The sequence below is a fragment of the Gigantopelta aegis genome, chromosome 3, assembly GCF_016097555.1.
Source record: "Gigantopelta aegis isolate Gae_Host chromosome 3, Gae_host_genome, whole genome shotgun sequence".
NCBI classification, from domain to species: Eukaryota; Metazoa; Mollusca; class Gastropoda; order Neomphalida; family Peltospiridae; genus Gigantopelta; species Gigantopelta aegis.
This window is the reverse complement of record NC_054701.1, coordinates 40,852,634-40,870,683: the sequence shown is the minus strand read 5'-3', so window position 1 is coordinate 40,870,683 and position 18,050 is coordinate 40,852,634. Positions and strand designations below refer to the sequence as shown.

Genomic DNA, 18,050 nt, shown 5'->3' with positions numbered 1-18,050 from the left:
CTTACTGTACGCTGTCCTGCACTACCTTTATTAACCACCAGGCGCCGATCAAAAGGGAGGATGCTGGGGTGTGCATTTCAAATGGCATTACGACATTTTTCAAGTTAGTCCTTTGACGTGACGTCAACAATGCTTTGGCGTTTTAATTAATATGCTTATTGATTCAAAGCGATGCTATGTACATTCGTCTGACAACTGTTTTAACTTCAAAATGTGCGAAAAGAATCGCCGACTATCATTTAATAATTATATTTATGTTAAATGTGTATAAATGTAAACTATCTGTGCATTGATCCAATACTGCCTAACGACGACAGCTAACTACCGTGCTGTTCTGTTGCAATGTTTTCTGCAAGTTTTGAGCGGACATATCAATAGAAGTAAGTGATTGTTTATTTGATTGTTTATCAGAACCGTTAAAGTCGGAATTGGGGTGCGTAGGCATTGGTGGAGCAATGGTTTTGTATTGAGGGCAGTGGCGGATCCAGAAAATCAATTTTTTGGGGGGGAGGGGGAGGGGAGGGGTGCAATGACATGAGGCGGAATGTCCATGGAACTTTGGGGGAGGTTTGGAGGGGATCGTAAAAAATTTAAAATTAATATATAATAAAATTATTAATAGTTAATAATAATTATTAAAGAATGTATCGGTTGAGGAGTACTTACCGCCATGGTGGTCTAGGAACTGAAGTCGATTCGGTGCCTAAGATTCGAATCCCAGCAACGGCATGAGAAACAATTTTTGAGGCCAAAAAGGAATTTATCCCCTATGCCCGTGTGTAAATATCATATACTGGTATGTACTAGTCAAACCCAACTAACTTAGTGACTGAGGCCATTCTCCCGTGAAAATTATATAACGATCACCAATATTCCTTAATATTCCCAGTCATAATGATGTAATTTAAACTTTAAATGTTTTGTTTTTTTGTAGGCTATTATTAATGACTCTTATCATTACTGTATGAATTTTTGTTAAAACTCTAAACCTAAACCTAACCCATTTTCTTTCTGGGGGAGCCCCCATACCCCCTATCGACTGCGGTTGCATTCAGCACACACATTCATTTCACAGTATCATACCGAAAACGTTCTTTCTAGCAGAAACACTTAGTCCAAAAGAGGAAACCCGTCACTTTTTAAATTATTAGTAAGGAATATTTTATACGCACCACCCTACAGATAGGATAACACATAACACGGCCTTTGATATACCAGTCGTAGTACACTGGCTGGAACGAGAAATGGCCCTTTTTAACGATAAATTATTTTTACTTTCTTTTCAAACAACAGTTCTGTTTATAGTATTCCAACTAGACTTTACAATCCTAATAAAATATTTGAAATAAGTTTGAGCGCAAGGCAGTTAAATATATGAGAAAGAATTTTTTTTTTATTGTTGCACTTATTTAAAGAACAAACTACCTTCAGGTGTTTCAATTACATATACTGGTACAATTATTCATACAGTACGAATGTATCTGGCCTTGAACTCGTTTCAGTATTTAGGTATTCAGTTTCGGTTCAGTTACCCGAAAGATGGATAAACGTGCGATGTCAGGTGGCTACAGGTACCTGTAAATATTCAGAATCTTCTATTATTATTTATTATTTAAAACTGTTACTATTAGAACCTGTGTTAAACTATGTATCACTTAGTGTTTGACTTTATTTAAGTATAAACCTATAGCATAAACTGTGTATCACTTTGTTTATTACTGTATGAGTATATGTATTATTAAGTGACGTGCCACAAGTGGTGGACTATACCAAACAGAATTCAACATGTGACATTGTTAAGGTACTACTATACCGTATCAAGCCCATTGCGATTGGGTTGGGGGAGGTTTCGTTGGGTGCGCATCAGAGAGAGAGAGAGAGAGAGAGAGAGAGAGAGAGAGAGAGAGAGAGAGAGAGAGAGAGAGAGAGAGAGAGAGAGAGATAGATATATTGATATTGATATTGATATTATGATTATGACCTTTAACCCTATATATAATATATGTATATATAAATTTATATACATGTGAGGGTAGTGTTAAAGGCGCTCTGTCACGGATGGTTGACCTAATTAATGACCCAACAAAGTCTTATCTGAAAATATATACATTTGATTTGTACCTAAAAGCACCTTATTGAACCATCTACATAACCACCATATCCCACTGATTATTTATATTTTATAAAAAATAATTGAATTATGTCGACGGCCCACAATTCAAAGAAAAATAACGGCTATTTGGAGAGCAAAGGTGTGACGTATTATTTTTGAGTCATGTGGCGGGCATCCCCTGAATAACCGCAGTATCAAAACGATTTACCAAGCTCGTGTAACGAGAACGCTTGACCGTCCTCTGCGACGTAGGGTAAATATAAAAACAACAACAATGAAACAGGTTATTAAAAATTAATAAAAACATGTACTGAAAGATAATAAGCTAATACATTAATTTATTTTAATAACAGAAGCATGTTTAATAAACGTGGACAATCCCGACTAGTTAGGCATTTGCATATATAGGTAAATTTATCGTTAGTCGTACACCTTCATTTTCCACCTTGTCATTCATTATTATGCAAAATATGCCGTAACAGCTGTCTTAGCATAGGAGTTGTTACATTTTAAAAGAATAAAGTGAACTAGACGGTGTTTGTGTACGATCTGGCTATATATACTCCTCCAAAAATGTTAAGGATCGGTATTTACTTTGCACATAACATCAGAACCAGAAAAAGATAAAATGCTTAAATTTGGTTTCAACTATAGTTGTTTATTAATTAATTGTTTGTGCATGCGGTTATCTGTATAAAATGTGATTAAACAAACAATTCTGATAAAAACGAAAACACGTACAAAATTCATACTGGTTTTTAATTATTAGCGGAACAGAAATTGGGGTGGGGGGGGGGGGGGGGATGAATATAGCGAACCCTTTTGTGTACGTTTTCCATAGACATATGAATAGCGTAATATTGCCCCGGTTGTATTACATTTTTTTTAATAATAATAAAAAAAAATAACAAAATGGAAATAAAAATTACATACTGCAAATTATCAGCTGCTGAGGTAGATTATCTGAAAGAGAAACTAACTACGGAGAGTACACAAACTAAAAACAGGCCTTGAACTTAATAATGTTTCACTGATTGCAATTTTGAAGCTGCTTACGTACATTTTTTAAAAGTGAATTTTACCGCAAATAAATATGACTTAAAGGTACCGTTATTTTGCTGTATGTAGTCATATTTCAAATGCGCAAAATTGCAAGGGGCAATAAAACTCAAAATATACATATATTGTATACCAGTAGCGCCGAGATCACTTCCGGGTCCCCCTCTAAATTTATGTAACGTCCCCACCGACTCCACCAATACGTGATTTTACCAACATTATACTAGCAATAATAATAATAATAATAATACAAAATAATAATAATAATAATAATAATAATTATTATTATTAGCGTACTACTGCCTTTTTGGGGTGGAGGGGGCTGAATTTTATGCCCCCCCCCCCCCCTCCCCCCTATACAAATGCAATATTAACGTGTGTGCACAAACACAAATGACAGGTTCAACTTCCCCTGCACGTAGAACTGGATTCAACTGGGTTAAGTTATAATTAAGCCAACCTTAGGACCGAAAAACATGCGACAGTACACTGGGTTTTTAACGCTATACATTAAACTGAATGAGTCAAAATAATTTGCAAACAATTAGCGAAAAAACCCCGCCTGTCTGGACATTGGCGACGCTGGAAAACATGTTAACCGTTTTCGAACCAAGCATCGTCTAGACTCCCGCCCCAACTAAATTCCATGCACACGCGCCTGCGGTAGCTCCGTAAAAAAACAAAAAAAACCCACATTTTTTTCCCCCCCCCCCCCCCCCAATTTTATATGATCATACGAAACAATTTTATTTATCTCGCCTTCATGTAAAATTCTTTAATAACGAATTTGGTTGTTTGCCGTTGGACAAATCCCTTATCCCCCTGTGGGCGGAGCTCCAATTCTCTTATACCCCGTCTGTAATTTGCATGATAAAGACGATATTCCAGCAGCCCAGTTATTCCCTTAATGCTAAAGGAAATAATTAGATTATAAATAACATTGATAATCAATCAAGTATACATAATTAATTGTTTAATTTTTACTATAACAAAATACACTATTTCAATACTTTAAAAAGCTGCAATGTTGAACTCGGCCACCTAATTACGGTCGTGGTGTTATTGTATTAATGCGCGATTAGCAACAGTTGTTTTTTATTTTTAATATTTTAATTTTTTTACTACATACATTTCTGATAAAAAAAAAGTTTTTTTTTTTTTTTAAAATTATTAATATGTTTCAGACAATTTCGTATTACAAACATTTGAAGTTAAAAACTCGTTTTTTCGTCACTGGCAAGTGATTTCGTTCGCGTCCGCGTGGTACGGCTCCGTTAATAAATTGTTAACAATTATTGTCTGGCGTTAATTTGATTATTTGGCTATATGGCTACCGGGTAACATGTCGGCAAGATAAATTCGTTGTAGAAGCATCTCTCGGGGTATATGGCTTTTTATGTACCCTCTGTGTGCTCTTTTACCCCCTCGCCTTCGGCTCGGGGTAAAAGAACACACAGAGGGTACATAAAAAGCCATATACCCCTCGTGATGCTTCTACAACTTATAATGACGTCATACGGAAAAAGCCTTGCTAGGTTGACAATACTCGATCTGCGTACACAAAACTGGAATAAATAACGAATTTCAGAATATCCCTGTAGGATTGCAGGGTGAAAGAAATAACTCAGGACGAATGGCGAATGCAGCTCGGCAGAGCCTTGCTTGCATTCGCCTCTTCGTAACCTTTGCATGATACGCCTAAGACGATATCTCAGTGGACAGAACAACCAGTTATTCCGATATGGGAAAATAGGTGGGGTCGGGTGGGGGGTCTATGGGTGGACATCTGGGGGGGGGGGGCAGAATGTCAAAAGTTATGTAAGGTTGGGCTAAGTGACTATCAATTATTGTCTCATTTTATTTATAATGGTATTTTAATGCCAGTCATTGTTTGTTTTTTTGTTGTTCTTTAACATATTATTTTTTATCATGTATTATTATTTATTGCCAAACGAAACACATAAAAAGCCTACAAACAAAATTTGTACTCGGCCGGGCTGCTGGTGCTCCCTTGCGGTCCCCTCTCCTACACACCCCAACCCTTTTTCTGTCCAATGCCGGCACCTGCGCCCATGGCAGGCCCCGGGCCCCCCTAAATTTGCGACATAAATATAATTTTATTTTATATTAATTTTCATTTTTTTTTACGATCCCCTTCAAACCTCCACCAAAGTTCCATTGGCATTCCGCCTCATGTCACTGGGGCGCCTCCTAAATGGATTTTCTGGATCCGCCACTGCTCTCTCTCTCTCTCTCTATAATATACAATGTATAAATATATATGACCTCACATTGAATATCTACCCTCTTCAGTATGCCCTTCCCCGTTCCCTGCATCTTCCGACGCCTATGTACTGTAAGGAGTTCAATGGAACAACTGACCTCTTTTGATGTTTCGGGTAAACAGCTAAACGCTGTCGAGAAAAAGATCTATGTGTACCGACATCTCTGCCAGACGTGTAACAACTTACAATTTATTAGTGTGGAATAAATGTGGAAATAGACTGGGCTAAGTGACTATCATACTTCAACGCTCTCACCTGTTGCGATATTTATAATGAATTTCATTTTGAAAGTAACAAAACAAAGAGAAATGTTTTATTTAACGACGCTCTCAACACATTTTATTTACGGTTATATGGCGTCAGACATAGGGAGAGACTAAATCGTAGACACTGAGGCCCATATTTATAAAGATGTTTTAACGTAAAAACGTGTTTCAAAAAGATAACCGTGTTTTAAGAAAAATAAATATTTACAAATATGTTTTAACTTTAAATCACTGCTACTAAAACATGTTTTTACATCCATATTTATAAAAGTATTTTAATGTTAAAACATGTTTTAAAGTATCCTAAAACACGTTTTAGTTAAAACAATGAAGAGGTACGTCTAACTCAATCACGTGTTTGGACTCGGTCGCTTCAACATTTTAGGACATGAAACATGGACGTACTCCGACAACTACAACATCTTCAACGTGTTCAGGATATCAACTACAACCGTGCAATGAGACGAGGGCGTGTTTTCAGAGATCGTAACAATCCATTTGACCGTTTGTCTGATGAGTGTTTTTGAATGCGATTTCGTCTGAGCAAAAATACAGTTCGCGTTGTAACTGACATGGTGCGGGCAGATATAGAACAGCCAACACGCAGGAATCATGCAGTCCCTTGCGAACTTCAAGTCTTAAGCTAGGTTCATACTTCTCTGCCGACACTGGTCGGCGGGTACCCGGCACACTCCGTTGTGATTGTGTTCATACTCGGTCCGCTTTCCTCAAGCTCGCCGTTCAACAGACGAGTGCATTTCGGAATTTTCAGACCGGCCTCGGTGGCGTCGTGGCAGGCCATCGGTCTACAGGCTGGTAGGTACTGGGTTCGGATCCCAGTCGAGGCATGGGATTTTTAATCCAGATACCGACTCCAAACCCTGAGTGAGTGCTCCGCAAGGCTCAATGGGTAGGTGTAAACCACTTGCACCGACCAGTGATCCATAACTGGTTCAACAAAGGCCTTGGTTTGTGCTATCCTGCCTGTGGGAAGCGCAAATAAAAGATCCCTTGCTGCCAATCGGAAGAGTAGCCCATGTAATGGCGACAGCGGGTTTCCTCTCAAAATCTGTGTGGTCCTTAACCATATGTCTGACGCCATATAACCGTAAATAAAATGTGTTGAGTGCGTCGTTAAATAAAACATTTCTTTCTTTCTTTCTTTCTTTCGGAATTTTCACGAGCGTTTTTTTACGGCTGACAATTCATACTTTACATGTTGTCGTGATCCGCGCTATAAATGGTTTCATCATCATAACTACATGGTACTGATAATGGGCTACCAAATTTCTATGGATGTGTTAAAAACATATTATCCATAGTGTTTAATTGAATTAATTTTTTTTAACCTACATGTAATATTTCTAAGACATGTGAATGCTTACCGACATTTTAATATACTTTTACATACCTAAATAACTTAACATGTATACTTATTGACATAGATGTGTAAAGTTTGTCATTTCAAAGGGTTTTAGGTAAGCAGTATACATAATATTATACAAAAAACAATTATTTATGCAGGATAATAAGGTGTGATTGGGGCGTCAACAGTAGATTTGTCACTAACTACAATGTAGTTTCATACGAAAGGGGCTTAAGTTATAATTCATGACTGAACTGTAAAATAGATTTTAGATTTGGTATACCTGGATAGGTTCCCATCTGTTTCTCTATGTTTTACATGGTCGGATAGGAAACTCAGTAGGTCGTAGTATTTCCATTTGTGTTTTTTAATGGCAGGATCACCACGTTGGACCATTTACATTTGGTGTATTGATCCCGCAAATACTTTCCCTCCACGATCTTTATTTTCAAAAATACTGCCTACTACAATCTACGATTGTTCTGTCCGTCCATGGCCCCTGTATTGTGGTAAACTGGTATCATACAGGTTTGGATAGCTTTTTTAACGCCAGCCATCTTTATTTTTACCTCAACAAAGCAGAAACGCAATGCGCAAAAAGATAAATAAAATTCATCTCGGGCGGATTGGAAACGGATTACCCGTGCGAACGCTAAAAACATGTCAGTTTCACTCGCTTCGCTACGTCATCTTGCGTGCGCCTTCAGCACGAGTTTGTTCGACGGATTTTTGTTGTAGGCAACCTTGCGGCGACCTAAATTTCCGTTCCGTATGGAGGTCGGCGAGAGAAGTATGAATCAACCTTTACTTGCATTGCGGTTTTATGCAACGGAGATTCCAGCTCACCATGGCCGACCTCGATGGACTTTCTCAGACGACCGTATGTACTGTTCTCAAACGAGTGACGAATGTGATCGCCAGTTTAAGACCACAGTATATTTCATTCTCCAATAACGAGGAAATGAACGATCTTAAAGAAAGATTTTTCAACATTGCTGGTTTCCCCAACTGCGTAGGAGCCATTGACTGCAGTCACATCCGTATAATTGGACAAGGTGAAAACGGGCAAAGATTCATCAACAGAAAAGGCTGGTCTTCTATTAATGTCCAAGCAGTGATCGACAGTAATCGTAGATTTGTCAACATAGTGGCACACTGACATGGTTCAGTACATGACAGCAGAATATTCGACAACAGCTTAATGAAACAGAGATTTGAAGATGGAGAAATTGATGGGTTCTTGATTGGCGATTCGGAATATCCTTGTCTGCCCTATCTAATGACACCTCTGCTCAATCCAGGAAACGCTGCCGAAAACAGATATAACCGCGCTCTCTGTTCCACGAGAAATGTAGTTAAATGCATGTTTAGAATGTGGAAACGAAGATTTCCTTGTTTAACATATACTCTCCGATTCAAGAAGTTACAAACATCTCTAGCAGTGATTGTAGCAACTGCTGTATTGCATAATATTGATATCAGTGAAAGAGAACCCAATTTGGACGATGACATTGAAGATCCGCAACCTCCACTTCAGATCAACAGAGAACAAAACGGACGTGGAAATGCTGTCAGACGGGCTCTTATTCAACAGTATTTTGCCTAACATATTAGAAGTTAATCCATTAAAATAACATACTAGTAACCAAAAACCTTACAATATCATTAGCTATGTATTTATTGTGTAACAGACAAACTACAAGTAACTGTTTTATATACGATCTTTTATGCATTTAAAACAAAAGGTGCTTTGGACAAAAACTGCATGTTAAATACTAGATGAAGCTGGGTGGCTTGACGATAAGCACTTTTTGCTCCAATACTGCTTTTTAAGTTGAAGAATTTCATGCTTCAAATATAGATTTTGCATTTTTGCTTCGTGCTCCTTTCGAGCAAATTCCAGAATTTTCATCTCTGTGTGGTGTATAGTTGTTTCTTTGAAGATGTTTGTTTGGTTTCCACCTGCCAAAATAAAAATAATGAAACTGACTTATCGTGCGTTTATAGAGTGGTTGTTTTTTTGTTTTGTTTTTACATTTTTAAAATTACCTGAGCAATCAAACAAACAAAGTAAGGAAAAATGACAGAATTTACAATAGCTGTAAACGCAAAACAGTGTTTTAAAAAGAAAATGAAAGAAATGCTTCATGTAAGGATGTACTTAACACGTATTAACTATGTTATATGATATTGAACACATGGGTAAGGACATATAAACAGAAAGGCAACCCGCTACGCGGTCCATTGTCTTTTGAATAGCAACTGAAATTTTATATGCAGTATCCGAGAGGTAGGATAGTAGATATCATGGCCTTTCTTAAACCAGTCGGGATCGCTCGCTGGAACGAGAAAAAGCCCAATGGGCCCTCTGATGATCAACCCTACACCGACCGTGCCTCGAGCGAGTGCTCTATCGGTAGACTACGTTTCATTCCTTAAATGCGTTTTGACTTCAGAAGCTAAACCATGCAGCTTTAATAATGCATAATGGGGGGGAAGAAATCATTGCTTAGAGAAACCTTCATGCACGTGCACATCATTATGCAATTAACTGTTCACCGTAACAATATAGTAGTGAATTTAAATAGGTATATATCGCCCCTCCGTAATATTTTAATACAGGAACATACAGCAAACTCGCGTGTTTTGTTTCCAATAAGAAATAAAAAATGTTGCAGTAAAATATGCAAATAAAAATAAGCAACCTGTTCTTTCTGCGTCATGGTGTTTTGAGTTGTCGTCTCGGTATTACCAATCGGAGAAGGGCTTCTGTTGACAGTACCAGAGGGCAGTTCATCTTCATCCATGGGCATATTGATGTTTTCGCAGTCAGTGTTATCCTCATCCTCATCACTGGGCTGTGAAGTGTGGGTTGTCCTTGCTGCTGCTGACGTGGCGGCGGCATCGTCATCGAAAGTGTTGATGAGCGGAATCAGGTCATCCTGGAGTTTCACAGATATCTTTTGTGATACCTTGTGGAGAAGTCGGCTTTTCCCCACCCTCTGTTTTGCTCATATCTCGTTTATATTATGTTTCGCATGGTCTTTCCTTGCCTGACATTTTGCCCGTCGCCACCAGTCTCTTATCTGCGTCATTGTTTTCCCGGTATGCTCAGGGAAATGATCGTGGTAATCTTGAATAACCTCCTCCCAGGCGGCCTTTTTTTTCTTGTTAAAATTAATGTCATTCCTTTTATCTTCTATTTTTTGAGCTCTCTCTTTAATTGTTTGCACAAAAAAATGCTTTTTCAGCATTTGAAAAATGTGTAGTTCTTTTTTTTAATCCGACATTACCTCCAGTAGATAACGCTAACAGGTGTCTATAGAAGTAATGCAGTGCCAATGTAATTGTGCTGTGTGAAAACTATACCCTTCCATACGTGCATGCAGTTCACTTCAATAGAATGTGTTTCACTTGTTGCATGCAATGTGTGCATCTGTCGTAATTTCAGTGAAATAAACAACTTGTATGTTTCATGTTCTCGCCAGCTTTCAGGGAAGAAATATGGATGGTTAACAGTAAGGGCTCAGAGAAAAAACACAATAAAACAGTCTTTAAAAGATTGTCATTTCGTTCGTTCCCTTAATTCGTCCTTTAATCAGTCCAAGAGTGAAAAAAAAAAATTCGTGGCGATCTACGCATATATCCCGAGGATCCGACATATATTTCGTAAGACCAGCGCATTCCTGATATTGCATATATGTGTACACTTTAAAACGGTACTCTAAAACAATGTTTTAAGTGAAACAGTGTCTTTTCTTAAAACAGTTTTTATGATATCGATTTAAAATGTGTTTTAGGTTAGAACATGTTTTAGTTAAAATATGTTTTACCTAAAACGCCTTTATAAATATGGGCCTGAGAGTCGTCAGCCAGTGAGAGTCTACTGAATATTCATGAGCAAACGGTTGATCGACATCGAGATTTTACGACATAGAGTAATGTTCTGGTGTATATATATAAATTATTCCAACTGTAGATATTAATGTAACAAGTATTTAATAATATACAGTGTGGTTAATAAATTGTGTAATTGAATGTTACGTAGCGTATATCAATGTCGTTGTTTGTTGTTTTTCCTACTCTTCTTCTGTGGGATAATCCCGCCGATATTTTGATGAATTTTACACCAGTGGTTACGGTTATCTAAACGTCAAAATTGTAATGCACATCTGTACAACTTAATTTCATAAACAAATAAACAAACAACAACAAAATATTCAACAACTACAGAATATATAATTTAAAATAATTACTGTATAAATGAGTACAGGTCAAACCGATTAGAAAAATGTTGTCCACTACTTTTAATTATAATTATTTGTAATAACAATTGTCCTAAATAAAAATAATAACAACACCACCACAACAGTAGTTACGATAGGTTTTTGGAAAATTATAAATTTAAGATTTCAGTAGGTTGGATTATAAATACATTATCTCACTACCAAGTACACATGAAGTCATCCACTGATGTAGTTAACAAATTACACACTTCTTGGTTAATGTCTATTTCCTCAAAGTAAAAATCTACTTTTGTAGACACAAAATTAATCAATTATCTAAGTCATCAGAGCAGATTTCGGTTTCTTTATTTTTTTAAATATGATTTTTATTAAATAGATTTGAATAAAGTACCACTGAAGGTTCATTTACCTTTAATATACATATACATACATGTTACAGTTAATCTGTATAATCAGGTAATATGTATATTACCTGATTTTTTCAGCTAATATGTATATTACCTGTTTCACTCAGGTAATATGTATATTAGCTAACAAAATCAGGTAATATACATATTACCTGAAATATACTTCACCAATTTATACAGATTACCTAAAACGTGCAGAATGGTATTGACAAGTCTTTAGATCAATGTAGACCAATAGACTTGTTGTTTGTTCTGCAGTAGTGTGTGTGTGTTGTGTGTTGCAAATGGTATGTGTTTTGAGCCAATACAGATTGCCAGCATATTATTGTTTATAGTTATTCATTCAGTCAAATAACAACCTTGTCAATACCATTCTGCACATTTCAGGTAATCTGTATAATTTAGTGAAGTATATTTCAGGTAATATGTATATTACCTGATTTTGTTAGCTAATATACATATTACCTGAGTGAAACAGGTAATATACATATTAGCTGAAAAAATCTGGTAATATACATATTACCTGATTATACAGATTAACTGTAACATATACATACATACATACACACATACATACGTGCGTGTGTGTCTGTGTGTGAGTGTGAGTGTGTGTGTGTGTAACCGGCCTCAGTGGCGCAGTGGTTAAGCCATCCGACTACAGGCTGGTAGGTACAGGGTTCGCAACCCCGTACCGGCTCCAGCCCATAGCAAGTTCTTAAGGACTCAATGCATTAGTGTAAGGCTACTACACCCTCTTCTCTCTCCCTAACCACTAACCAACTAACAACTAACCCACTGTCCTGGACAGAGCCCAGATAGCTGAGGTGTGTGCCCAAGACAGTGTGCTTGAACCTTAATTGGATATAAGCACGGAAATAAGTTGAAATAAATGTGTGCATGTGTGAAATACATATGTATAAGTAAACACTTTTTTTGTTTAACGACACCACTAGAGCACATTGATTCATTGGATGTCAAACATTTGGTAATTCTGACATATAGTCTTAGTGAGGAAACCCACTATATTTTTTCATTAGTAGCAGGTAATCTTTTATATGCACCATGCCACGGCTTTTGATATACATGTACCAGTGGTGTGCACTGGCTGTAATAAGAAATAGCACAATAGTCCAATAAAAATGGATCGATCCTAGACCGACCATGCTTTACCAGTGGGCTACGTCTGGCCCCTCCAATTTATGTAGACACTGAAAATTAAATATGAATATGAATTATTCATCAACTATCTAACTGATCAGGGTAGATTTCCATTTTATTACATATGTGCATTTACATTTCCATTAAAATTATATTATTATTTTTTAAGTAGATGTGAATAATCTTACTGTATGTTTACTACCGATGTCTGGTAATTTTCAGAAAAACAGACGCGTAACATTTCAAAAAGGTGGATTTTTATGGTACTTAACTACTGAGGGTACATGGATATCATCCACCGAGGGTAGTTTTCCTTTAATATGTTATATTACATTACACATATGTTGGCTAATGTATATTTCAGATAAGTAAACACCGTTTAATGTAGACGTGAAAATTCAATATGAATGTGATGGCTTAATCTAATATTTAACTGATCAGGGTAGATTTTCTTTTCATGTGTGAAAGTTTGAATTTTTTTTTTTTAAATTGATTTTTTTTTTTTGTAACAAGATGTCAATAATCTTACTGCATATTTACTATCCATGTCAGGAGTGCTTTTCAGAAAAGATGACTCTTAAAATTTCAAAAGCGTGGATTTTACCATACTTAACTACCGAAGGTACATGGACATCATCCACCGAGGGTAGTTTTCCTTTAATATGTTATATTACATTACACATATGTTGGCTAATGTATATTTCAGCTACGTAAACATCTTCTCATGTAGACATGACAATTCAATATGAATGTGATGGCTTAATCTATTATTTAACTGATCAGGGTAGATTATCTTTTCATATGTAAAATGTAAAAAAAAATGTTTTTTTTTTTTAAATAAATAGATATGAATAACCTTACTGCATATTTACTATATATGTCAGAAGTAGTTTTCAGAAAAGGAGATCCTTAACATTTCAAAAGGGTGGATTTTACAGTATGGTACCTAACTACTGAGGGTACATGGATATCATCCACCAAGGGTACTTTTCCTTTAATATGGTACATTACATTACATATATGTTGGTTAATGTATATTTGAGCTGAGTAAACACCTTCTGATGTAGACATGACAGTTTAATATGAATATGATGGCTTAATCGATTATCTAACTGATTAGGGTGGATTTTCTTTTCATATGAAAATTTTAATTTTAATTTAATTTAATTTTTATTATTATTTTTTTTTAATAAATAGATATGAATAACCTTACTGCATATTTACTATGTCAGGGGTAGTTTTCAGGAAAGAAGATTCTTAACATTTCAAACGGGTGGATTTTACTGTACCTAACTACCGAAGGTACATGGATATCATCCACTGAGGGTACCTTTCCTTTAACATGGTATATTACATTACATATATGTTGGCTAATGTATATTTCAGCTAAGTAAACACCTTCTAATGTAGACATGACAATTAAATATGTATATCATGGATTAATCCATTATCTAAATGATCAGAGTACATTTCCAAATTAAAAGAAATTATTATTATTATTATTATTATTTAAAAATATATGTGAATAACCTTATGGTACATGTATGTTTACTGTCAATGCTAGGGATACTTCTAGGAAAATGAGACACTTAAGATTTCAGTAGGGTGGATTTTACAGCACCCAACTACCGAGGGTACATTATCGTCCACCAAGGGTACTTTTCCCAAAAGATGTTATATTAATTTACATATTTGTTAACTAATGTATATTTCAGCTAAGTAAACACCTTATGTAGACACTATATGTGATAGATTAATCCTTTATCTAAATGATCAGTGTAGATGTCTAAATTGTATGTAATGTTTTTATTTTGTAATCAAATATATGTGAATAACCTTACAGTATGTTTACTATCCATGCGAAGTGTAGTAGTGGAGTGACTTAGCTGATCAATTGTGCACTTTTCTGTGAAAGCATGAACATTGGCAGATGGTTAGAGTAACCCAATACAAGGATATTTAGTCCAGGGCCCACTGGAAATTGCACCCTGTATGGCTGCCATCTTGAAATCCAAGATGGCCACCATTGTGGACCTGTTTTGTTTAATATCTCCTTAACTAATACACATATCGAGAGAGTTGAAATGCCTATACCCACATGTTAGGGGACTAGGAATCCAGTGGTGACAGAAGTGTTTGCAAATTGTGGCTGCCATCTTGAAATCAAAGATGGTCGCCGTCCACATGCTATTTTGCCAATCTGATTAATAGCTCTACTGGGTCCGCCAGTAGATCTAACAGCATTGCGTGGACTCTCATGTCCAGGTGACATTTCATCTATAAATAACAATTACACTTCGCCTTTTATAGCGTTATTCAGGAGCATACAAATTCTAAAAGTATCGGGCGAGACTATTTATGCAATAGGCGACCTTGTTGGTCTATTTCAACACTGAAAAAACAGGGGGGAAAGTGTAGTAATAAACTCTGGATTGTATACTAGTATAAACAGATTTTATGGCTATACCTCACAGGGTTTTGTCTTGTCTTGAAAATTTTTTTATATAAAATTTTATATTGAAATTAGATTTTGGCATACTTCGTAATTCGCCCGAATCATTTCGTATACCCTCGGCATAATCCCGAATGTTTTCAAATTCTTTTCAAATCACTGGCATGATTTTACAAGTAAGGTTTTGATTGGTCGAATGAAAGGTCAACTGGACATGAGCTCCAATGGGCTGCTGTTAGATCCACATGTAATAGGGGAGCTAATTTTAATTAGATTGCTATTTTGCTCAATATCTCATTTAGTAGTAAAGATATCAATACAGATTTAACACCTAGACTGACATTTCAGGGGTCTAAGAATCCAATGGTGACATCGAATATATGGCTGTCATCTTGAAATCCAAGATGGCCACCATCCACAAGCTATTTTACTCAATATCTCATAAAATATAAAATATATCAATACAGTTTTAACACCTATAATAACATTAATCATCGGCTATTGTCACTATAGGTACTTGTGAGATCATACGTCAAAATGACGAATCTTGCAATAATTGTGGTCATCCTGTTCTGTTATAAAGACAGGCTGCAGGTTCTGAAATCAAAAGTCTTAAATGAGTGGCAAGCAGTGTGGACCATACCACTAACAAGTCAGCAGGTGTGCAGGCAGAATTAATGGAATTTTCTGTAAGGAGACTGGAATTTTAGGTGATGGTAAAGATCTTGTCACAAAGGTAGTGTTGGACAGCTCAGTATTTTATATAGCGCAACTGACAGAAACAAGCGGACACTTATAAACAATGGGGAATGGGGAAAGCTAACGAAACATGAGTGGCACCCAGAGGCATCAATGGCTTCACTATGAGAGCTCACTGATTTCTTCAAATGCACTTGCAAATTTATGGCTCATTAATAGGAGATGGTATAAATATAATATAAAAATCCCAACCAGAATTACAGGTAGTGAAATGTTTAAGAAACACTTTGACAGCAAATTAGAATTTACATTGTCAAACCATTAACAAACATAACTGAACACATTTTATTCTGACTGAGCACATTGAGTTTGCATCTTTTAATGTCAGGATACCAACTTTTAAGTATGTAAATACTGTCTGAGTTTCCAATAACAATTACATTGTATCTAATCACATTAAATATTTATTATAAGCAATTCCTTATTTTTATAAACCATAGTCAAACTTTTAAAACAACAGAACATGTCGATTAGATTTGGATGTCCAAAGATATGTATTTCAAAATTTTCTTGTGGCCATTTTGAAAAATATGGCACCACTCCACCCGTTGCCCACTAATTTTATATAGTACCTATCATAGCATCTATATATATTATGTATGTATGTATGTATGTATGTATGCATGCATGTATGGATGTGTATATATATATATATATATATGTATGTATGTGTGTATGTGTGTGTGTGTGTGTGTGTGTGTGTGTGTGTGTGTGTGTGTGTGTGTGTGTGTATTTCATTCTTCTCTACACTGTAAGCCTACAGTTTATGAGAATAAAGGTCATTATCATTGTCTTTATGATAGTCTTGAAGAATTACCACTTGGGTGTGCAAAATTTGACACATAGTTGTTATCTATGGATTCTGACACTGTAGGGGGTTCACATCGATAATACACTGGGTGCCATCCTTGAGAAATTTGAAAACTCCAAGATGGCCACCAAGATGATGGCCAAAGCAGAAAACAAAGAAGATTTTTTTTTATATCTACCCCATGGTTTTAGGAGCCAGGAAAGACACTGGTGCCATCATAATTCACGAGGGCGGGTAATGCGTTCACTTGATGCGTGGTCGGTCTAGGATTGATCCCTGTCGGTGGACCCATTGGGCTGTTTCTCGTTCCAGCCAGTGCTCCACAACTTGTGTAACAAAGGCGGTGGTATGTACTATTCTGTCTGTGGGATGGTGCACATAAAAGATCCCTTGCTGCTAATCGAAAAGAGTAGCCCATGAAGTGGCGACAGCAGGTTTCTTCTCTCAGTATCTGTGTGGTCATTAACCATATGTCTGATGCCATATAAGTGTAAATAAAATGTGTTGAGTGTTTCGTTAAATAAAACATTTCCTTCCTTCATAATTCAGATTTCATAAATGGGTCACCTGAATACAAGATGGTTGCCAATATGGTGGTTCAAATGGAGAAAATGTCAATAAATTGCTTATTGTTTGATACAGAAAAGTAATTCTTGCATTTAATTTAACCCATGGTTTTAGGGATCAATGAACACAATGAAAGTAGTTCTTCTATACCTGTTAATTTTAATTTATTCAAGATGGCCACCAATATAAGTAATGAACCGAGGAAGGTGGAACTGTTAAAAGTAACAGTCACACAAAAGACTTGTTGGTTTAAAAAGGATGACCTACATGTAATAATGAAAAACCGGCCTCAGTGGCATAGTGGTTAAGCCATCAGACTACAGGCTGGTAGGTACAGGGTTCGCAGCCCGGTACCAGCTCCAACCCAGAACGAGTTCTTAAGGGCTCAATGGATAGGTGTAAGGCCACTACACCCTCTTCTCTATCACTAACCACTAACCAACTAACAACTAACCCACTGTCCTAGACAGACGGCCCAGATAGGTGAGGTGTGTGCCCAGGACAGCGTGCTTGAACCTTAATTGGATATAAGCACGAAAATAAGTTGAAATGAATAATGA

At 36.4% G+C, this 18,050-nt stretch overlaps 2 protein-coding genes across 2 annotated transcripts in view; both read left to right on the top strand.

Moving 5' to 3' along the window:
• The first annotated feature begins 169 nt into the window (after positions 1-169).
• Positions 170-18,050, top strand: part of LOC121368040 (trans-1,2-dihydrobenzene-1,2-diol dehydrogenase-like) — a 91,596-nt gene continuing 73,715 nt past the window's right edge. The window contains exon 1 of the mRNA XM_041492556.1: positions 170-380. The gene's annotated coding sequence lies outside the window, so the exon portion shown is untranslated. The remainder of the gene's footprint in view (positions 381-18,050) is intronic.
• LOC121368648 (putative nuclease HARBI1) lies at positions 8,291-8,695 on the top strand. The gene has a single exon (XM_041493387.1). The coding sequence runs from the start codon at positions 8,291-8,293 to the stop codon at positions 8,693-8,695; it is 405 nt and encodes a 134-aa protein (XP_041349321.1).

Bases quoted from the DNA above. Each gene is read 5' to 3' on its own strand.
- LOC121368648 (XM_041493387.1), top strand. From the start codon at position 8,291: ATGAAACAGAGATTTGAAGATGGAGAAATTGATGGGTTCTTGATTGGC.